This window comes from Paramisgurnus dabryanus, chromosome 3 (genome assembly GCF_030506205.2).
Source record: "Paramisgurnus dabryanus chromosome 3, PD_genome_1.1, whole genome shotgun sequence".
In the NCBI taxonomy this organism is placed as follows: domain Eukaryota; kingdom Metazoa; phylum Chordata; class Actinopteri; order Cypriniformes; family Cobitidae; genus Paramisgurnus; species Paramisgurnus dabryanus.
In genome coordinates, this window is record NC_133339.1 from 32,848,576 (window position 1) to 32,863,823 (window position 15,248).

The window sequence follows — 15,248 nt, forward strand, 5'->3', positions numbered from 1 at the left end:
TACTAGAGATGGGTAACAATCTTTTCCTACAAGCTATTTCGAGCAAACAACTTTTGAAACATGCTTTATGGAACTCATACACCTTATATAACTTGTGGAAAAGCAGTCAAGATGGGCACTTTAAAGGTCCAAGTAAATTAACTACTTGTGTATTAAGGTCTATGGAATGTACTCCTTTAGATAGCTAATACTGTACATCTATCAAATCAATAGAAGTATATTGAATTTATTCGCAAATGTATTCTTCCTGTTTAGCAAAAATAAACATTTTAACTCGTACGGTGGCTGTGTCATGCCAAGGTTAACATGGCTTCCAGTAGCTACAAAGCAAAAGCAATGAAAAAAATGAACAATTTGCAATGTCCTTTGCCTGTGATCCATCAAAGCACACAGATTTATGTTAAACATGAAAAAAGTCTGATTTTCATGATATGTCCGCTTAAAATCACATACATCCATAAACGTAGCTTAGACACTCCTTTTTCATTGACGCGAGGAAAAATATCCCAGGGGTTGTTACACTTGGTATTAAGATGTGTTTTCGTCGATCGGATCACAAGTGGACGAGAGAGACACATCACGTTTACACTTTACTCTTTTTGTCCATTTTCGACCACTTCACTCCAGATTACTGAGGGGATGGTCTGTGGACGAGTCCCTCTCCTGTCATTTAATCATGAGCGGGAGTAATGACGGGTTTAAATGGAAACAAACTTATATTATGTCAGAGTCCAATGCCTATGTTTTAAGTAAACATGTTACATGTCCGTGTATGTAAGAGCTTTCTCTGATATTAGTGAAATAAGATCGGTCAACTTTCACACGCTTGTAAAATGAAACGAAAGACGAGCAGGTCAGTTTAATCAATGAAAGGCTTAAAATAGGGCTGTCACCTTGTGTTTGTGCTAGAGGTCAGAAAAGATGAAAAACATTTATCTCAGTACCTCAGATTACATAAATGGGTGGAGAGACGGCGTGTGGTTGTTCGAACACATTAAACCACATGCATGTTTACACTAACAAGTCTTATGCATAATCATGCTAAAGTTAGCCAAGGAACTATAAAACTTTAAGTTTACAACATAGACTGTATCGATGTAAACGAATATGCTGAATTACCTGTGGAGAATATAGAAAGTGCAACTTCTGTCTCCCTTGAGTCCCATCTTGGAAAACTAACATTACTCCAATATTGACTTTGGTCTTGTTGTTTTTCCTGTCGCGTTGTCGTTTTAAATACCCTTTTCGCTTCCTTGGCAACTTGTTTTAATGTCCTCAAAAATATGTCTTCAACAGGCTTTCAAATCTGCCTCAAATCAAAGCATTAGATTGCGGGATCATCACGGTTTACAGCTGTTGCAGCCGAAGGATTCAGGTCGCATATGTGGGCTGCATACGTCATAAAACCTGGTTTATTTAAATTAACTGAGCATTACATTCAGAAGTCATAATCATATTACATAAATTTACAATTAACTAAGAATAATTGTCAGCTTTATAATTGTTAATATTCTGAAATAAGACTGTCTTGATGACGTATACCGCCTACACATGCAACCTCGGGAGCTTCAGCTAGCGGCCAGCGTGAGTGTAGTCTGAAAGCGCGAAAGGCGGAGCTTGAATTTCAGGAATGTCCCTCGTGGCGAATGTATTTCAAAGATGGAGGCACAACATGGATGCGCCAGTCGAGCGATTCGACCGTATTTATTTTAAATAGCAGATTCTACACTTACGAGAATACTTTGATTAGTGGGTGGGAAGTAATTGCACATGAATGAGCACATACTTTTGAAAGAAAACATGGGTTTTTGCTAAGAATTAACTCAAAAAAGTACACAGTGGAGCTTTAAAGATCCAGGAAGTATAAAGGACATGTTAAAAGCATACAATGTGTGAGTTTCTGAAGACTTGGAAAAAGAAACATTTCACACTCGCTAATGTTTGCGTGGAGCATCAGAAAAACAAAAATTAAGATTTATTAATATCCTCTTTATTTCACTGCAAGTGAGTCCAGACTTTCATTTATAAACCACTGACAGCGGTTTTAGCTGATTTTATTGAACAGTGGGGTTAATGCCATTTGACAATAATATCTGTTTTTATTTTCTTTAGACAGGATAAGATGACATATTCTGCTGTGGTTTGTCTGCAGCCACACCTGCTCATAAAGTGATAGCAGAGCAGGCCCGAGGTAGGTCATCGGGAGAAACAGGAGAATTCCCGGTGGGCCGCTTCTCTTTTGGGCAGGTTGAGGTTTTTGTTTTTTTACATTTGTCACATTGGTGAGTCTATCTTCTCTTAAATAACACACACGTTCCGCATTCTGACACCGCAGCGCGCAGCCTCTGCATGGGTTGTACCATGTGGGTGAGTTCCCCCCTCTCCTCCCATAGAGTTGTTTCGGTCCATAGCGCGTCTTTTCCAAAACTTTACTCAGGTAGGCTGGGCCGGCCCTACCGTAACGGTATGTGCCAAGCTTACCAATTCATTTTCAAGAGGACAAACACAAGTGGTGACAGGTAAAGAGAGATATGCCTAGTAATGATTAGCATTCCCTGCTGAAAAAAACAGCATACCAGCAAGACCAGCATATGTTGTGTTTTGGTGCTGGTTTGCTAGTGAACACCAGCTAAACCAGCATCAAACCAGCATCAGCACCAGCATCAGCACCAGCTAAACCAGCAGCGAACCAGCATTAGCACCAGCTAAACCAGCATTAGCACCAGCATCCCATGCTGGTCATACCAGCATATGTTGTGTTTTGGTGCTGGTATGCTGTGACCACCAGCTAAACCAGCATAGACCAGCATAATTCCCATGCTGGTCCATGCTGGTTTGATGCTGGTTTTTTCAGCAGGGTTAGCAACTTAATTATTCGGCTAATACTGTTGTCTACCTATTCACAAGCAAACCATGGTATTAATAAAAACAAAAGTAAATGCTGAACTGTTGCTTCATTTATCCAATTTGGCAAAAGTGCTAATTTGGAATTCCACCATGGAAAAAGTGGGCCGGTCTTGGGCCTATAACTCCCGTGCTGAAAAGTATCCCCACTCCGGCCCTGTAGCAGAGTACACAGAGTATGCAAGCAATAAAGTAGTAAAAAAGCAGTAAACCCTGTCCAATTAAATGTTGTGTGTGCGTAGAGATACTGTAACTGTGTCCTGAAACAAAAATTCACACAAAATATTATCATACAGTAGATTCCTTATAAAGTAAGTTTTAATAAATATCCAGGAAGTATCTAGAGCATACAGGACTGAAAAGGGGGAAATGACGTATGATGAGTTCCTGAAGACTTTAATAAAACATTCACACTTGCTCATGCAGTGTTTGTCTATGTATGTGGAGCATCAGTGAGTAACAGTCATGAAGATCTGTTTATATCTTCTCTTTATGCTTCACTTCACTGCAGGTGAGTCCAGACTTTCTGCTTTTATAAACCATTCACAACAGCTGTAGTGGTAGTGCTGATCAATAATTATAAACTTTATTTAACAAACTGAGATTATTTTAAACTAAAATTTGTCCATAGAAATGTACTCAACAAAACCTCATAAAGGTTGATGAAAGATTACTAAATAATGACCAACAACTAAAATCAAATCCAAACATTAAGGCAGTGGCAGCTGGTGACTTCTTATTTCGAGAGCACTCGATGCTAAGTTAGTCACAACATGTATGTAGTCCATCATGTGTGTGGTTCCTTTTTTCAAAATATGAGTTCTGCGCATCGAGAGATCCTGTGTGCATCACGTGTCTTGTCAAAATAAGTGCCTGCTGCAGATGCGACTAAAGGGTTTATGATAAAAGAGACGCTCGCATTTGCCAGATACTCGCATAATCTCATTCATAATCAAAGTTTACTGTTAAGGGAGTGTCTTGCGTGTAGTTTCTAAGAGCTTTCTTAGCCTTTTTTAAAATCTCTCTGTTACTCAACTTTTGCATTCATCATTAACCATTGCTTAATGTTGTTACTTTTTATCATAAATTATCACATATCAAATTTTGCATGTACTGAGTGTTAGATACATTTTCTGTTTGACTCATATATCCCCCATAGGAGCTGCTTATAATTTTCAATTAGTTTATTATACGCATGTAAATATTTATTATCTGAGAATTGAAAATATTTCTGTTTATCTCCATTAGTCTTTCAACTTCTTAGCTGGTACTTCTTGCTGTTGTTTGTTTAAATCTGAAAATCTCTGATCTATTCTGAAAGGCAAAACTCTTTTGTCTGTAGGTTGTATTAATCGAGGTAGAGATGAGCTCACACTCACAGGATACACTGGTGGTTCAGTGCTGCTGCCCTGTACCTGCACAGACCCACAGTCTACAGTTAAGACATTTACATGGCGTAATCAAGAGCAGTCGTGGAGCGATGTATTTCATAATGAAAGCTACAGTGGCAGACTGAAGCTGTTTAATGAAAGTTCACCTACAAATATCTCTCTTCTCATTTCTGATCTGAGAAAGCAGGATGAAGGTGTATATAGGTGTGAGATATATAGTCAAAACAGAACCACAGAATACAGAGACATTAAGATAACAATTAAAGGTAAAAGTACTTAACTACATGAAATAGGCCTACATATTTTTTAAACAGAAACAAAAATGTGCTATTTCAGAAGTAATTTTTACATTCACATTTGATCAAAAACCTTAAATAATTGTGTGATAATGTTATGCTAGTACAGTGATAAAATAATAATACAAGAAATTCAGTACCACTTTATTATTTGTATATGTTGTTTTTACAAAAAGGATTTATACAAACATGTCACTGAGAAAATCAGTTGTGAATGAACTTTAAATATTAATATAAGTTTCATAAATGTGTGAACAGGTTGTGAACTGGTTAATAATACACAGACAGTTGAACTGATGGGACGTTCAGGAGAGTCTGTAATTCTGCCCTGCTCCTGTAAAGAGCTACAGGCTAAACCTCAACAACTTACATGGACTTATTCAATTACACAATCCAATACAACACCTAAAGAAATTTACCCAAGTGAGCAGAGTCCCAAACACAAAGATAAAATCAAACTGTTAAATAAAACAAGTCCAGGGGATCTTTCTCTCCTCTTATCAAACCTGACCCTACAGCATGAGGGATATTATACATGTTCTATAGAGTCTCAACAATACATCAACATCAGACTTAAAGTCAAAGGTAATTCTCCTCCTGTAACTGTTAACATCAGTATAACCATTTCTTAGGCTTTAGCTAAAAGTGTTTGACACGTGTCTTCATTTGTTTTGCCACAACAAATCTAAAGTGATTCATTTACCCAGAGTATAGATGTATTAAGGATGCACATATTAATTAAAATTGTTTAAAAGTTAACTAATGAAATACCAACATTCTTAACTTCATTAATATATAAAGTATTTTAAATATTCCAACTATTGGAGGAATAAATGATTTTTCATTGATACTTATTGAACATCATCTTTACAGTAGATGACACATCCAAATGGCATATCCAAGAAGTCTGTTTATCGACAGATAAACCTGTTAAACAAAGTGACAACAACTACTGAAGAGTCAGAATTCGCACAACACACCACAATGTAAGCAATAAATGTTTAAAATGACATCATTTATCAAATGGTCTCAAACCGTGGTCAAAACTGAAACTACCATTTAACACAGTAACAAAGTTCCTCACTAATTTGTACAGTACCTTATAAATAGGTCAAATGGTATTTTATTTTAAGTTGCAATCCATAACCTTTGACCCATCATCATTGTTTAAAACATAAAATTAAAAGTATAGGGGTTGAAGTCAGATGATGTCAAACTGACATTTCCTGTGCAATTTACCCAACAGCTAAAATGATAAATCATTGATGTAAGCTTGCTGTTGTGAATCAAGCTAAGAAGAAATTGATTTATTTATGTACTTAGCCTACTCAGTATGTGAATTTTGTTATTTTTAAGAAACAAAAATTACAGATTGCAGTTTAAAACTGAATAATCTCAACAAGTATGAGTGAGGCTTAGGATAGGATGTGGTTCAGCATTACAAACTTGCATTTTCGTGTTAATTTTCATACCATTGCATCTGTTTAAGAGGTTTTTGCCATTTGATAATAATCTCTTCTTTTTCTGTAGACTGGATAAGATGACACATTCTGCTGTGGTTTGTTAAAACTGCAGCCACATCTGCTCATAACGTGACAGCAGAGTACACAGAGTTTACTACATCAAAGCAAAATGACTAAAATCTATGAACTATATTGTATGTTCAACTTTAAGGTATTTCAACTTTTAAACCTAGCTTATAGCCTGGCAATTATATTGTGTGTATGTAAAGATACAGTAACTGTATGCAATCCTGATGCAATACTCTTTTAACTTAAGAATTATAGTAATGTGTAAACCCAGTCCAATTAAATGTTGTGTGTGCAGAGATAACTGTTTACATAAATAAAGTGCATTTAAATAAAGTTTCACATAGTGTATTTACAAAGAAAGTGTAATATAAAAGTGTTATTAGTGTATTAGTGTCTAATATCCATGGACCAAAAATTATAACAAATGATGATGAGTTAATGGCTGGAGAATGGCTTGAGCTTTAAGCACATATTGACATTATTACAAAAACATCTCAGCTGTCTTGTACATGAAGTTCTTCTATGTGAGCTGTCATTAAACCTTACATAACACAAAAACAAGACTACTGGCGCTCAACATCATATACTGTAGCCTTTCTGTACACATAAACATCATATAAATATCACATACATTTATTCTTCATGTTTAGCAAAACCAGTTTAACTCTCCTGAAACAGAAATTCACACAAAATATTATCATACAGTAGATTACTTAATAAAAATAATAAAAGTTTTAATGAAGATCCAGGAAGTATATAGAACATGCAGTAGTGAAAGGGGGAAATGACGTATGATGAGTTCCCGAAGACTTTAATAAAACATTCACACTCGCTCATGAAGTGTTGTCTACGTGTATGGAGGATCAGTGAGAAACAGTCATGAAGATCTGTTTTTATCTTCTCTTTATGCTTCACTTCACTGCAGGTGAGTCCAGACTTTCTGCTTTTATTAACTATTCATAACAGCTGTAGCAGTAGTGCTGATCCATAAATTATAAACTTTATTTAACATACTAGAAATGTGCTCAACAAAACCTAATAAGGGTTGATGAAAGATTACTAAATAATGACCAACAACTAAAAATCAAATCCAAACATTAATGTATCTGTTTTTCTTTTGGAAAATAACTATTAAGGCATCTGAGGTGTTATAAGTCAATACTAATTAAAATAAAACATAAAGCTGACCTTTGGAAAGTTATAAGAATACAGAAAACTCGTGACTGTTTGTGAATCACAACAAGAAATTGTGAAGGAAATCTTTAATTCCTTGAGGAGTAAAGAAGTCATTTTAAACAGCTTAACAAAGATTTGTTTGTTTGTTTGTTAGGGTTGTTGTAAAGTTAGAGCTTTCTAAAAATATTTCTAAGAAAGTCTTCAAGAGTTTTTAAATAGTACAATCTGTGTTTTGGCTCTACTATGACACAATTTTTTTAAAACATAAAAAAAGTGTGATAAGTTCACTTTTATTATTAATAATATATAAGATATTACATACATATGAAAATAGGAGGCAAAAATCAGGAAGTGGTAAATTGCAAGCATATGAGAAACACATATAACATTGCCTTTAAGTGGTCAAACCATCATGAGAGGAAGTCAACAAACCCTTAGAAAATACACTGTGAGCTTTTCTTTAAATCTCTCTGTTACTCAACTTTTGGAAACATTTGTAACCATTGCTTAATGTTGTTACTTTTTTATCTTAATTTATCACATATAAAAGTACTGAGTGTTAGATACATTTTCTATTTGACTCATATATCCCCCATAGTAACTGCTTATAATTTACAATGAGTTTTTTATAAGCATGTAAATATTTAAGATCTGCATTTTTGTTTAAATGTCCCTATATGTTTCTCAACTTCTTAGCTGGTACTTCTTCCTGTTGTTTGTTTAAATCTGAAAATCTCTGATCTGTTTTGAATGGCAAAACTCTTTTGTCTGTATGGTTGTATTAATCGAGGAACAGAAGAGCTCACACTCACAGGATACACTGGTGGTTCAGTGCTGCTGCCTTGTACCTGCACAGACCCACAGTCTACAGTTCAGACATTTACCTGGCTTTATCTGCAACAGCAGCGAAACGAAGTATTTCATAATGAAAACTACAAAGGCAGACTGAAGCTGTTAAATGAAAGTTCACCTACAAATCTCTCTCTTCTCATTTCTGACCTGAGAAAGCAGGATGAAGGAAAGTATAGGTGTGAGATATATAGTCACAACCCTGAATACAGAGACATTACGATAACAATTAAAGGTAATAGTAATTTACTAAATGAAATAGGCCTACATTTTTTTTAAACAGAAACAGAAATGTGCTATTTCAGAAGTAATTTTTACATTCAGATCTGATCACAAACCTTCAATAACCCTTTGTTAATGTTATGCTAGTACAGTGATAAAATAATAATACAAGAAATTCAGTACCACTTTATTATTTTTATATGTTGTTTTTACAAAAAGGATTTATACAAACATGTCATTACAGTCATGGAGAAAATCAGTAGTGAATGCACTTTAAATATTAATATAAGTTTCATAAATGTGTGAACAGGTTGTGATCTGGTTAATAATACACAGACAGTTGAAGTGATGGGACGTCCAGGAGAGTCTGTAGTTCTGCCCTGCTACTGTAAAGAGCTACAAGCTAAACCTCAACAACTTGCATGGACTTATTCAATTACACAATTCAATACAAAACCTAAAGAAATTTACCCAAGTGAGCAGAGTCCGAAACACAAAGATAAAATCAAACTGTTAAATAAAACAAGTCCAGGAAATCTTTCTCTCCTCTTATCAGACCTGACCACACAGCATAAAGGATATTATACATGTTCTGTAGGGTCTCAACAATACATCAACATCAGACTTAAAGCTAAAGGTAAATTTGTGTTAATTTTGTAACTTTGAACATTAACAATATTGAGTTGCTTCATAAAATCTAAATTGTTGGAATAATGAAATAATCTAACATATTCTACTGCAGCAACACATCAAACAACACCTCAAACCAATCCCAGATCTGAAACCGAAGGCAGTTCAATAAAACCATGTAAGTAACAGTCACGTCTTTTTGAAATCTTCTTTTTATATCACTTTAAATATCCATATTTAGGGTATGTGTGTCTTTTTGTTTATTTCATAGATGTCTTTGCTCTTATATCAGTGTTTTCATTATTGCTTCTTACTGTACTAGCAGTAATGATCTGGAGACGCAGAGGTACACAACCACACATCCATACACACACATAAATTATACTTGACTAAATTTACACCTACACTGTAAAAAATTAATGCTGCATTAATTTTTTTAGTTGAATCAACTCAGATTTACAAGTCATTTTAACTTACTATTATGTATCTTGACAAGAGATGAGCTACAACTTATAAAATAAAGTTGACATATTGCAACGATATTTTTAAGTTATAACACCTCATCTCTAGTCAAGATAAATAATAGTTCGTTTTAATGACTTGTAAATCTGAGATGATTAAACAACAACATGTATAATCAGAAGTTCAGTTATAACTGAAAGTTGCTATTTATCTAATGCTAGATTTTATTCTGAACAACCATCTTTAGATATATTGTGAAATATTAAGCGTTTACTGATGTATCTAAAGTTTGATTCACAGATTTCTGGCTAATGTTTCATTGTTTAGAAACAAGAGATGTGAAAAATGGGACCAGTGATGGACTAGTGCTGTATAATGATGGGGAGAAGAAGGTGAACACAAATCTATTGTAAAAAGATATTAAGTTAAGATGTAGATACATGGCATACTGTATATTTTGTCAATAGAAGCCCTGTTGTTAACACAGGACTATGAAAAGCATCATAGTCAGGTGCCAGATACATTTCAGAAAGTTTGAGAAAGAGGGTGTGTGAATATGATGGATGTAATTGTGTATGCTTTAACAAGCATTCTCATTTATTAGGATGTCTTAAAGCCTGATAGCTCAGCTCAAGACCAACACATTAAACAAGATGAAACTGAGGTCAGTCAAAATCTATTCTGTGCGTGCATGTGTTTGTACTTTAGGTAAATGTTTATAACGCAATCTCTCACATTCCGTTTATTTCTACAGGATGAAGTGACATATTCAACTGTTGTCCATGTTAAAAATGCAGCAAGACCTGCTCAAAAACAGATCACCACAGCAGAATACTCAGAGTATGCCTGCTTAAAATAAAACTAAAACACACACATTTGTAAAAACTATAAGCAACAAAGCAGCTGGACCCTAGTAGTCATTTTCCTTTAACTTAACCTGCAGCTATTGTATTGTTTTATTTTAATTTACAGTAGTAATTTAAGGTATAAGTCAACTAAGTATTCGCAAAATTGCAAACAGTGTCAAGTATACTATACGTTTTTGTGATGTGGTTTGCTAGCAAAGTATAAAACTTGAAAAAAAAGAAAAGTTAATCTTGATAGAGCCATTTGTGTTATTGACCTGAAATCTTTATACATATGTCTGTCATGTCATGAACAACATGTTATTTTTGAATTAAAAATGTCAGTTAGAGTTTTTATAAATAAGTCATGTAAAGAAGTAACCAGCTTATGAGATAACATCAAAGATGTCACTAAAGAAAAGGAAGCAGCATTAAAAAAGATGATGCATTGAAGTATCATGTGCGTAGTTGCAAATGGTTGCAGACTATTTAATCTTAACCAAATGCCGGATTGTTAAAAATAAGCTGTAAAATGACATCTATTCTGCTTGTACCATACACTTTGCAACTTCCAACGAATACAGCTAAGGATTGAAAACTACATTTACAGAGTCTATTTTGTGTAATGGGAATACTTTAGTAAAGATGCTGTAACCTTTACTGATTACTTTGTCACTTTTGTGAACCCTCATCCTTAAAAGTTTTTTTATCTCTATAACTGATAAAACCGAGTCACACACTGATGTCCCATGGGATTTTATTGTTTTTATAATAAACTTATGGTATTTTTAATCTCTAATTCTCCTCTTAAGTCTAAGAAAGCTTTTTTATTATCATTTACTTTTTAATGACTGATGTTTGACTCGTCACTGACACCTTGTGGCTGAGTGTTAACAGTTTGCATTAGATGTGAGCGCGCGCCTCGGAGCGAAGTTCACCGAACTGCTGTGCGCACTCCCGCGCTGGAGATCTCCGTGCCGTCTCCACTCGACCACCCAAACGCGCTTTGTTTTAATGGGACAACGCCGCAAAATGGAAACGGTATATAGGTAAGATACTAAAATCCAAACTACGTTTCTCGTCAGGATTAATGTTATGCAATATATTCTTAGAATGTATTTATTAGAATTTTTCTGATAACATAAATAATGATTGTAAAATGATGATTGTGCGAAGTTGTGCTATCTGCAGTTGAAAAGCCTGATGATAGTGGGGTTGCTGATATGGACATTAATTGAGTCTATATAGGACAATTTTTTTTCTAAAAAGACAACACATAGCCTAGTGACTGTGAATTAAAAAAAATGTATTACCTTGAACCTAAAGAAAACTTTTAGACACAAGTGTTTATCCGTGTGAGGCAGTAAACAAAACAGCATCCATGTTGTTCATATTTTATTAAAGGCTACCATAAACATAAAATCCTCAGTCCTTAAAGGGGAATTGTGAGTGATTTTGTGATTTTAAGAATGCTAAACCTAACTAGGGTAACATAACTTTAACATAACTTTGACATTATAATACTAAACAAAAACAATTGGGGTGTTTTCCCAGACAGGGTTTATTCTAGTCCCAGACTACAATGCACGTGTGTTAATTTAAAAACATCTTGCACTGACTTTTACTTTAACGTATATCATTTAGTGCCATTGTTTTTCTCAAGATGCCTGCCAGTTTTGTTTTCTGTAACTTACAGAAAAGACTGGTGTGTTTGTTAAAAACTACTGCCATTATAAGGCCTATAGTCCTGGTTTAATCTAAACCCTGTCCGGGTAACTGCCACAATGCGTTTAATGTTAATTCAGTGCTTACAGATAATGCATGACATCCTAAATGTATTATTTTATTACATAAAACAATCTTTCTTCCTATTTGCATTTTATTTCTGTTTATTTCATAACATAATTTGTCATCTATTCCTCAAACTCGCATTGACGCCAAGTCTGTTTTGTTGATTTATGAGTATTTTTGATCTCAGTTAATTTCATTGTGGTCCATACTTATTTTCCTTTATTAACTGCAGTTCATATTAACTACTGCCTGTGAAATTTACATGAGCCTGTATCAATATTTCTGTTGGGAAATAATTATACTTCTCAAATTTATATAATTCATAATTTATTAGTTCAGATTTGTTGATACCCGTCTAACTGACATTCAGCATTATCACTGCATTCAAATAAAATACAAACACTTACTTGTTTTTACCCTTCACATAATCTTGACACTATGATCAACTTTTATGTTACTATTTGTAAAACATACATAAAATGTGTGTATAAATTTTTTTTAATTCAATGCCTCCAAATGCTCAGGGGAAAATGCTTAGAGAGATTGCACAGTATGACACAGCCAGAAGAATGCTCATTAATCTGATTTGTGAATTACAGCATTCCAAAACTGAATTTCACATACATAATCCTCTTGATGGAAATGAACTATTTATATTTTAATTGTGGCCCATAGTGAATAATCATTGCATTACTAACAATGTAAACAGACAATGCTTAACTCATTAGGCCTCATGAAAAAAAAGAAACATATTGAACTGAAACTGCCAAAAAAATAATTGACAATTTACCACATTATAGATTACAAAGACCAGACATGAAAGTAAACTCTGGAACACAAGGGCCTTAATAAATAAGATGGCATGGCCTAATATAGAAGAGAAGGGGAAACAGGAAACACGAATTACAAACTAAAAGTCTACAAAAAAATAACAAAAGATAAGCAAATATGTGACAAGGGGAAAGAATAATTATTATAAGTAGTTAAAACTTCTTAACATGGGAGTGCATGCTACAATTTATTTATTTTTACTTACAGCAATCACACCATTCACACTCACTATTAATATCAGGTATATACACCTGTAACCAGGTTAATAATTGACTAAACTCTGGGATAAAGTCTGATGGGAGTGGCCCCTACAAAAGTACCAGGTACACAAACACACTCCCACACTGACTTTTCTTTTTTATACTTGAACATTATATTGAATATTGCTTCCTGGACTGCAATAAACTTCAGAGAAGCCTTGATCTGAGAGGTCTAAATGAAGCTCTACATAATTACACTCAGTAGTAAAAGTTGATGCAAACAGAGATAAAATGTCCTCTTTTTTCGCAGATAAATGTTGAATTTGGTGTCCCCAACCAAACAACTCTTAGACAATCCTCATCTTCATCATTCATCATCACGTAACCATGGAGACAGTTGTGATTGTGGCCATAGGTGTGCTGGCCACCATCTTCCTGGCATCATTTGTGGCATTAGTGGTTGTGTGCCGGCATCGCTACTGCCACCCTCCTGACCTTCTTCACCACTTTGATTCCAAGTATGTACCTTGTGACCTCGTTTCTCACATTGTGGATTAGGCTGGGATCATTTTGCATTGCATCACCATTGTTTTTCTCAGCCAATAAGGTACTTTCACTCCCGTTCACTTTCTCACCCCTTAATCTACCCCATCTCAGACCCACAGTGGATCTGATTGGAGCAATGGAGACTCAAAGTGAACCTTCAGAGCTGGAGCTGGATGATGTTGTCATCACAAACCCTCATATTGAGGCCATGCTGGAAAATGAAGACTGGATCGAGGATGCCTCGTACTACCTCCACTTCACACTCATCCTCACAACTTTAATAATCACTGTTGTAGTATATTAACAATGTAGTGATCTCTATTTTATTTTCTCTCTCTCAGGGGCCTTGTGTCTCACTGCATTGCAATTCTTAAGGTAGATTTACTATTTACTATATATTTAATATATATATATATATATATATATATATATATATATATATATTTAGTATTAATAATTACCAAAAATATTTCTTAATTGATGATTCTTTTTCTATACAGATATGTCACACTCTCACTGAAAAGCTTGTCGCCATGACAATGGGGTCTGGTGCAAAGGTCAAGGCACCTGCCAGTCTGAATGACATCATCACTGTGGCCAAACGTATCAGCCCAAGGTAACCGGATTCAGAAGCGTGACACACCTGACAGTGTTAAACTTGGTAATACTAACATATTTTTTGCTGTCACAGGGTTGATGATGTGGTTCGGTCTATGTATCCTCCCCTGGACCCCATTCTCCTAGATGCCAGGTAATTTCATACCTACATATGAAGCCCTGTTGTATCTCAGTAAATTTGCTTTACACAGACAAACAGGATGCAAACAGTTTCTGTTTAAAGTAGACTAAGTCTGCACATATTTTCTTAAAATTTCCCCACAGGGCCACTGCGTTGCTTTTGTCAGTCAGTCACTTGGTGCTGGTGACACGAAACGCTTGCCACATGTCTGGCTGTCTGGATTGGATCGACCAGTCACTGAATGCAGCCGAGGATCACATGGTCGTGCTGAGAGAAGCGGCCTTGGCGTCAGAACCAGAGAGATGCCTGCCGGAGAGGGAGCAGTCGATCTGACTTCTTTAAAGTACACAAGAGATACTCATGTGTTTATAGTCAAGGAAATTTTCATCACCAACACAATCTCAGGCAAAATTCGTACATATTTTAACAGGTGGTTTATTCATATCAGTTTGTACGATCACATTACTGCAACTTCCTTACTATTAAATTTTAAAGGGGACATTTCACAAGACCTTTTTAATGTGTAAAATAAATATTTGGTGTCCCCATGTGAAGTATGTGAAGTTTTAGCTCAAAATATCATATAGATAATTTATTATAGCATGTTAAAATTGCCGCTTTGTTGGTGTGAGCAAAAATGTGCAGTTTTTGGGTGTGTCCTTTAAAATGCAAATGAGCTGATCTCTGCACTAAATGGCAGTGCCATGGTTGGATAGTGCATGCAAGGTGCCATATTATCCCCTTCTGACATCACAAAGAAAGACAGATTTCAATTACCTTTTTTTATTTAATTATTTTTTTCTATTTTTTTCACATGCTTGCCAAGAATGGTTT

The 15,248-nt window shown here is 35.0% G+C and overlaps 3 protein-coding genes across 6 annotated transcripts; all 3 read left to right on the forward strand.

Moving 5' to 3' along the window:
* The first annotated feature begins 3,298 nt into the window (after positions 1-3,298).
* Positions 3,299-6,405, forward strand: LOC135767476 (CD276 antigen homolog). Its single transcript, XM_065277217.2, has 5 exons — positions 3,299-3,415; positions 4,247-4,561; positions 4,850-5,176; positions 5,465-5,577; positions 6,122-6,405. The coding sequence occupies exons 1-4, from the start codon at positions 3,370-3,372 to the stop codon at positions 5,545-5,547; spliced, it is 771 nt and encodes a 256-aa protein (XP_065133289.1). The 5' UTR covers positions 3,299-3,369; the 3' UTR covers positions 5,548-5,577; positions 6,122-6,405.
* Positions 6,406-8,049: 1,644 nt separating this feature from the next.
* LOC135770990 (uncharacterized) lies at positions 8,050-10,430 on the forward strand. Its single transcript, XM_065280992.1, has 7 exons — positions 8,050-8,383; positions 8,681-9,007; positions 9,113-9,178; positions 9,272-9,346; positions 9,790-9,854; positions 10,067-10,126; positions 10,217-10,430. Exons 1-7 carry the CDS (start codon positions 8,050-8,052, stop codon positions 10,319-10,321), a joined length of 1,032 nt encoding a protein of 343 aa, XP_065137064.1. The 3' UTR covers positions 10,322-10,430.
* Positions 10,431-11,123: 693 nt separating this feature from the next.
* On the forward strand, positions 11,124-14,773 carry tmem98 (transmembrane protein 98). 4 transcript variants are annotated; one of them, XM_073814014.1, is made up of 8 exons: positions 11,124-11,356; positions 11,712-13,252; positions 13,440-13,647; positions 13,787-13,918; positions 14,017-14,050; positions 14,176-14,291; positions 14,367-14,426; positions 14,558-14,773. In XM_073814014.1, exons 3-8 carry the CDS (start codon positions 13,517-13,519, stop codon positions 14,745-14,747), a joined length of 663 nt encoding a protein of 220 aa, XP_073670115.1. In that variant the 5' UTR covers positions 11,124-11,356; positions 11,712-13,252; positions 13,440-13,516; the 3' UTR covers positions 14,748-14,773. The 4 variants fall into 4 exon arrangements, with proteins under 4 accessions (XP_073670115.1, XP_065124771.1, XP_073670116.1 ...); XM_065268699.2 differs by having other exon boundaries at positions 13,137-13,252; XM_073814015.1 differs by having other exon boundaries at positions 13,191-13,252.
* The last annotated feature ends 475 nt before the right edge of the window (positions 14,774-15,248 follow it).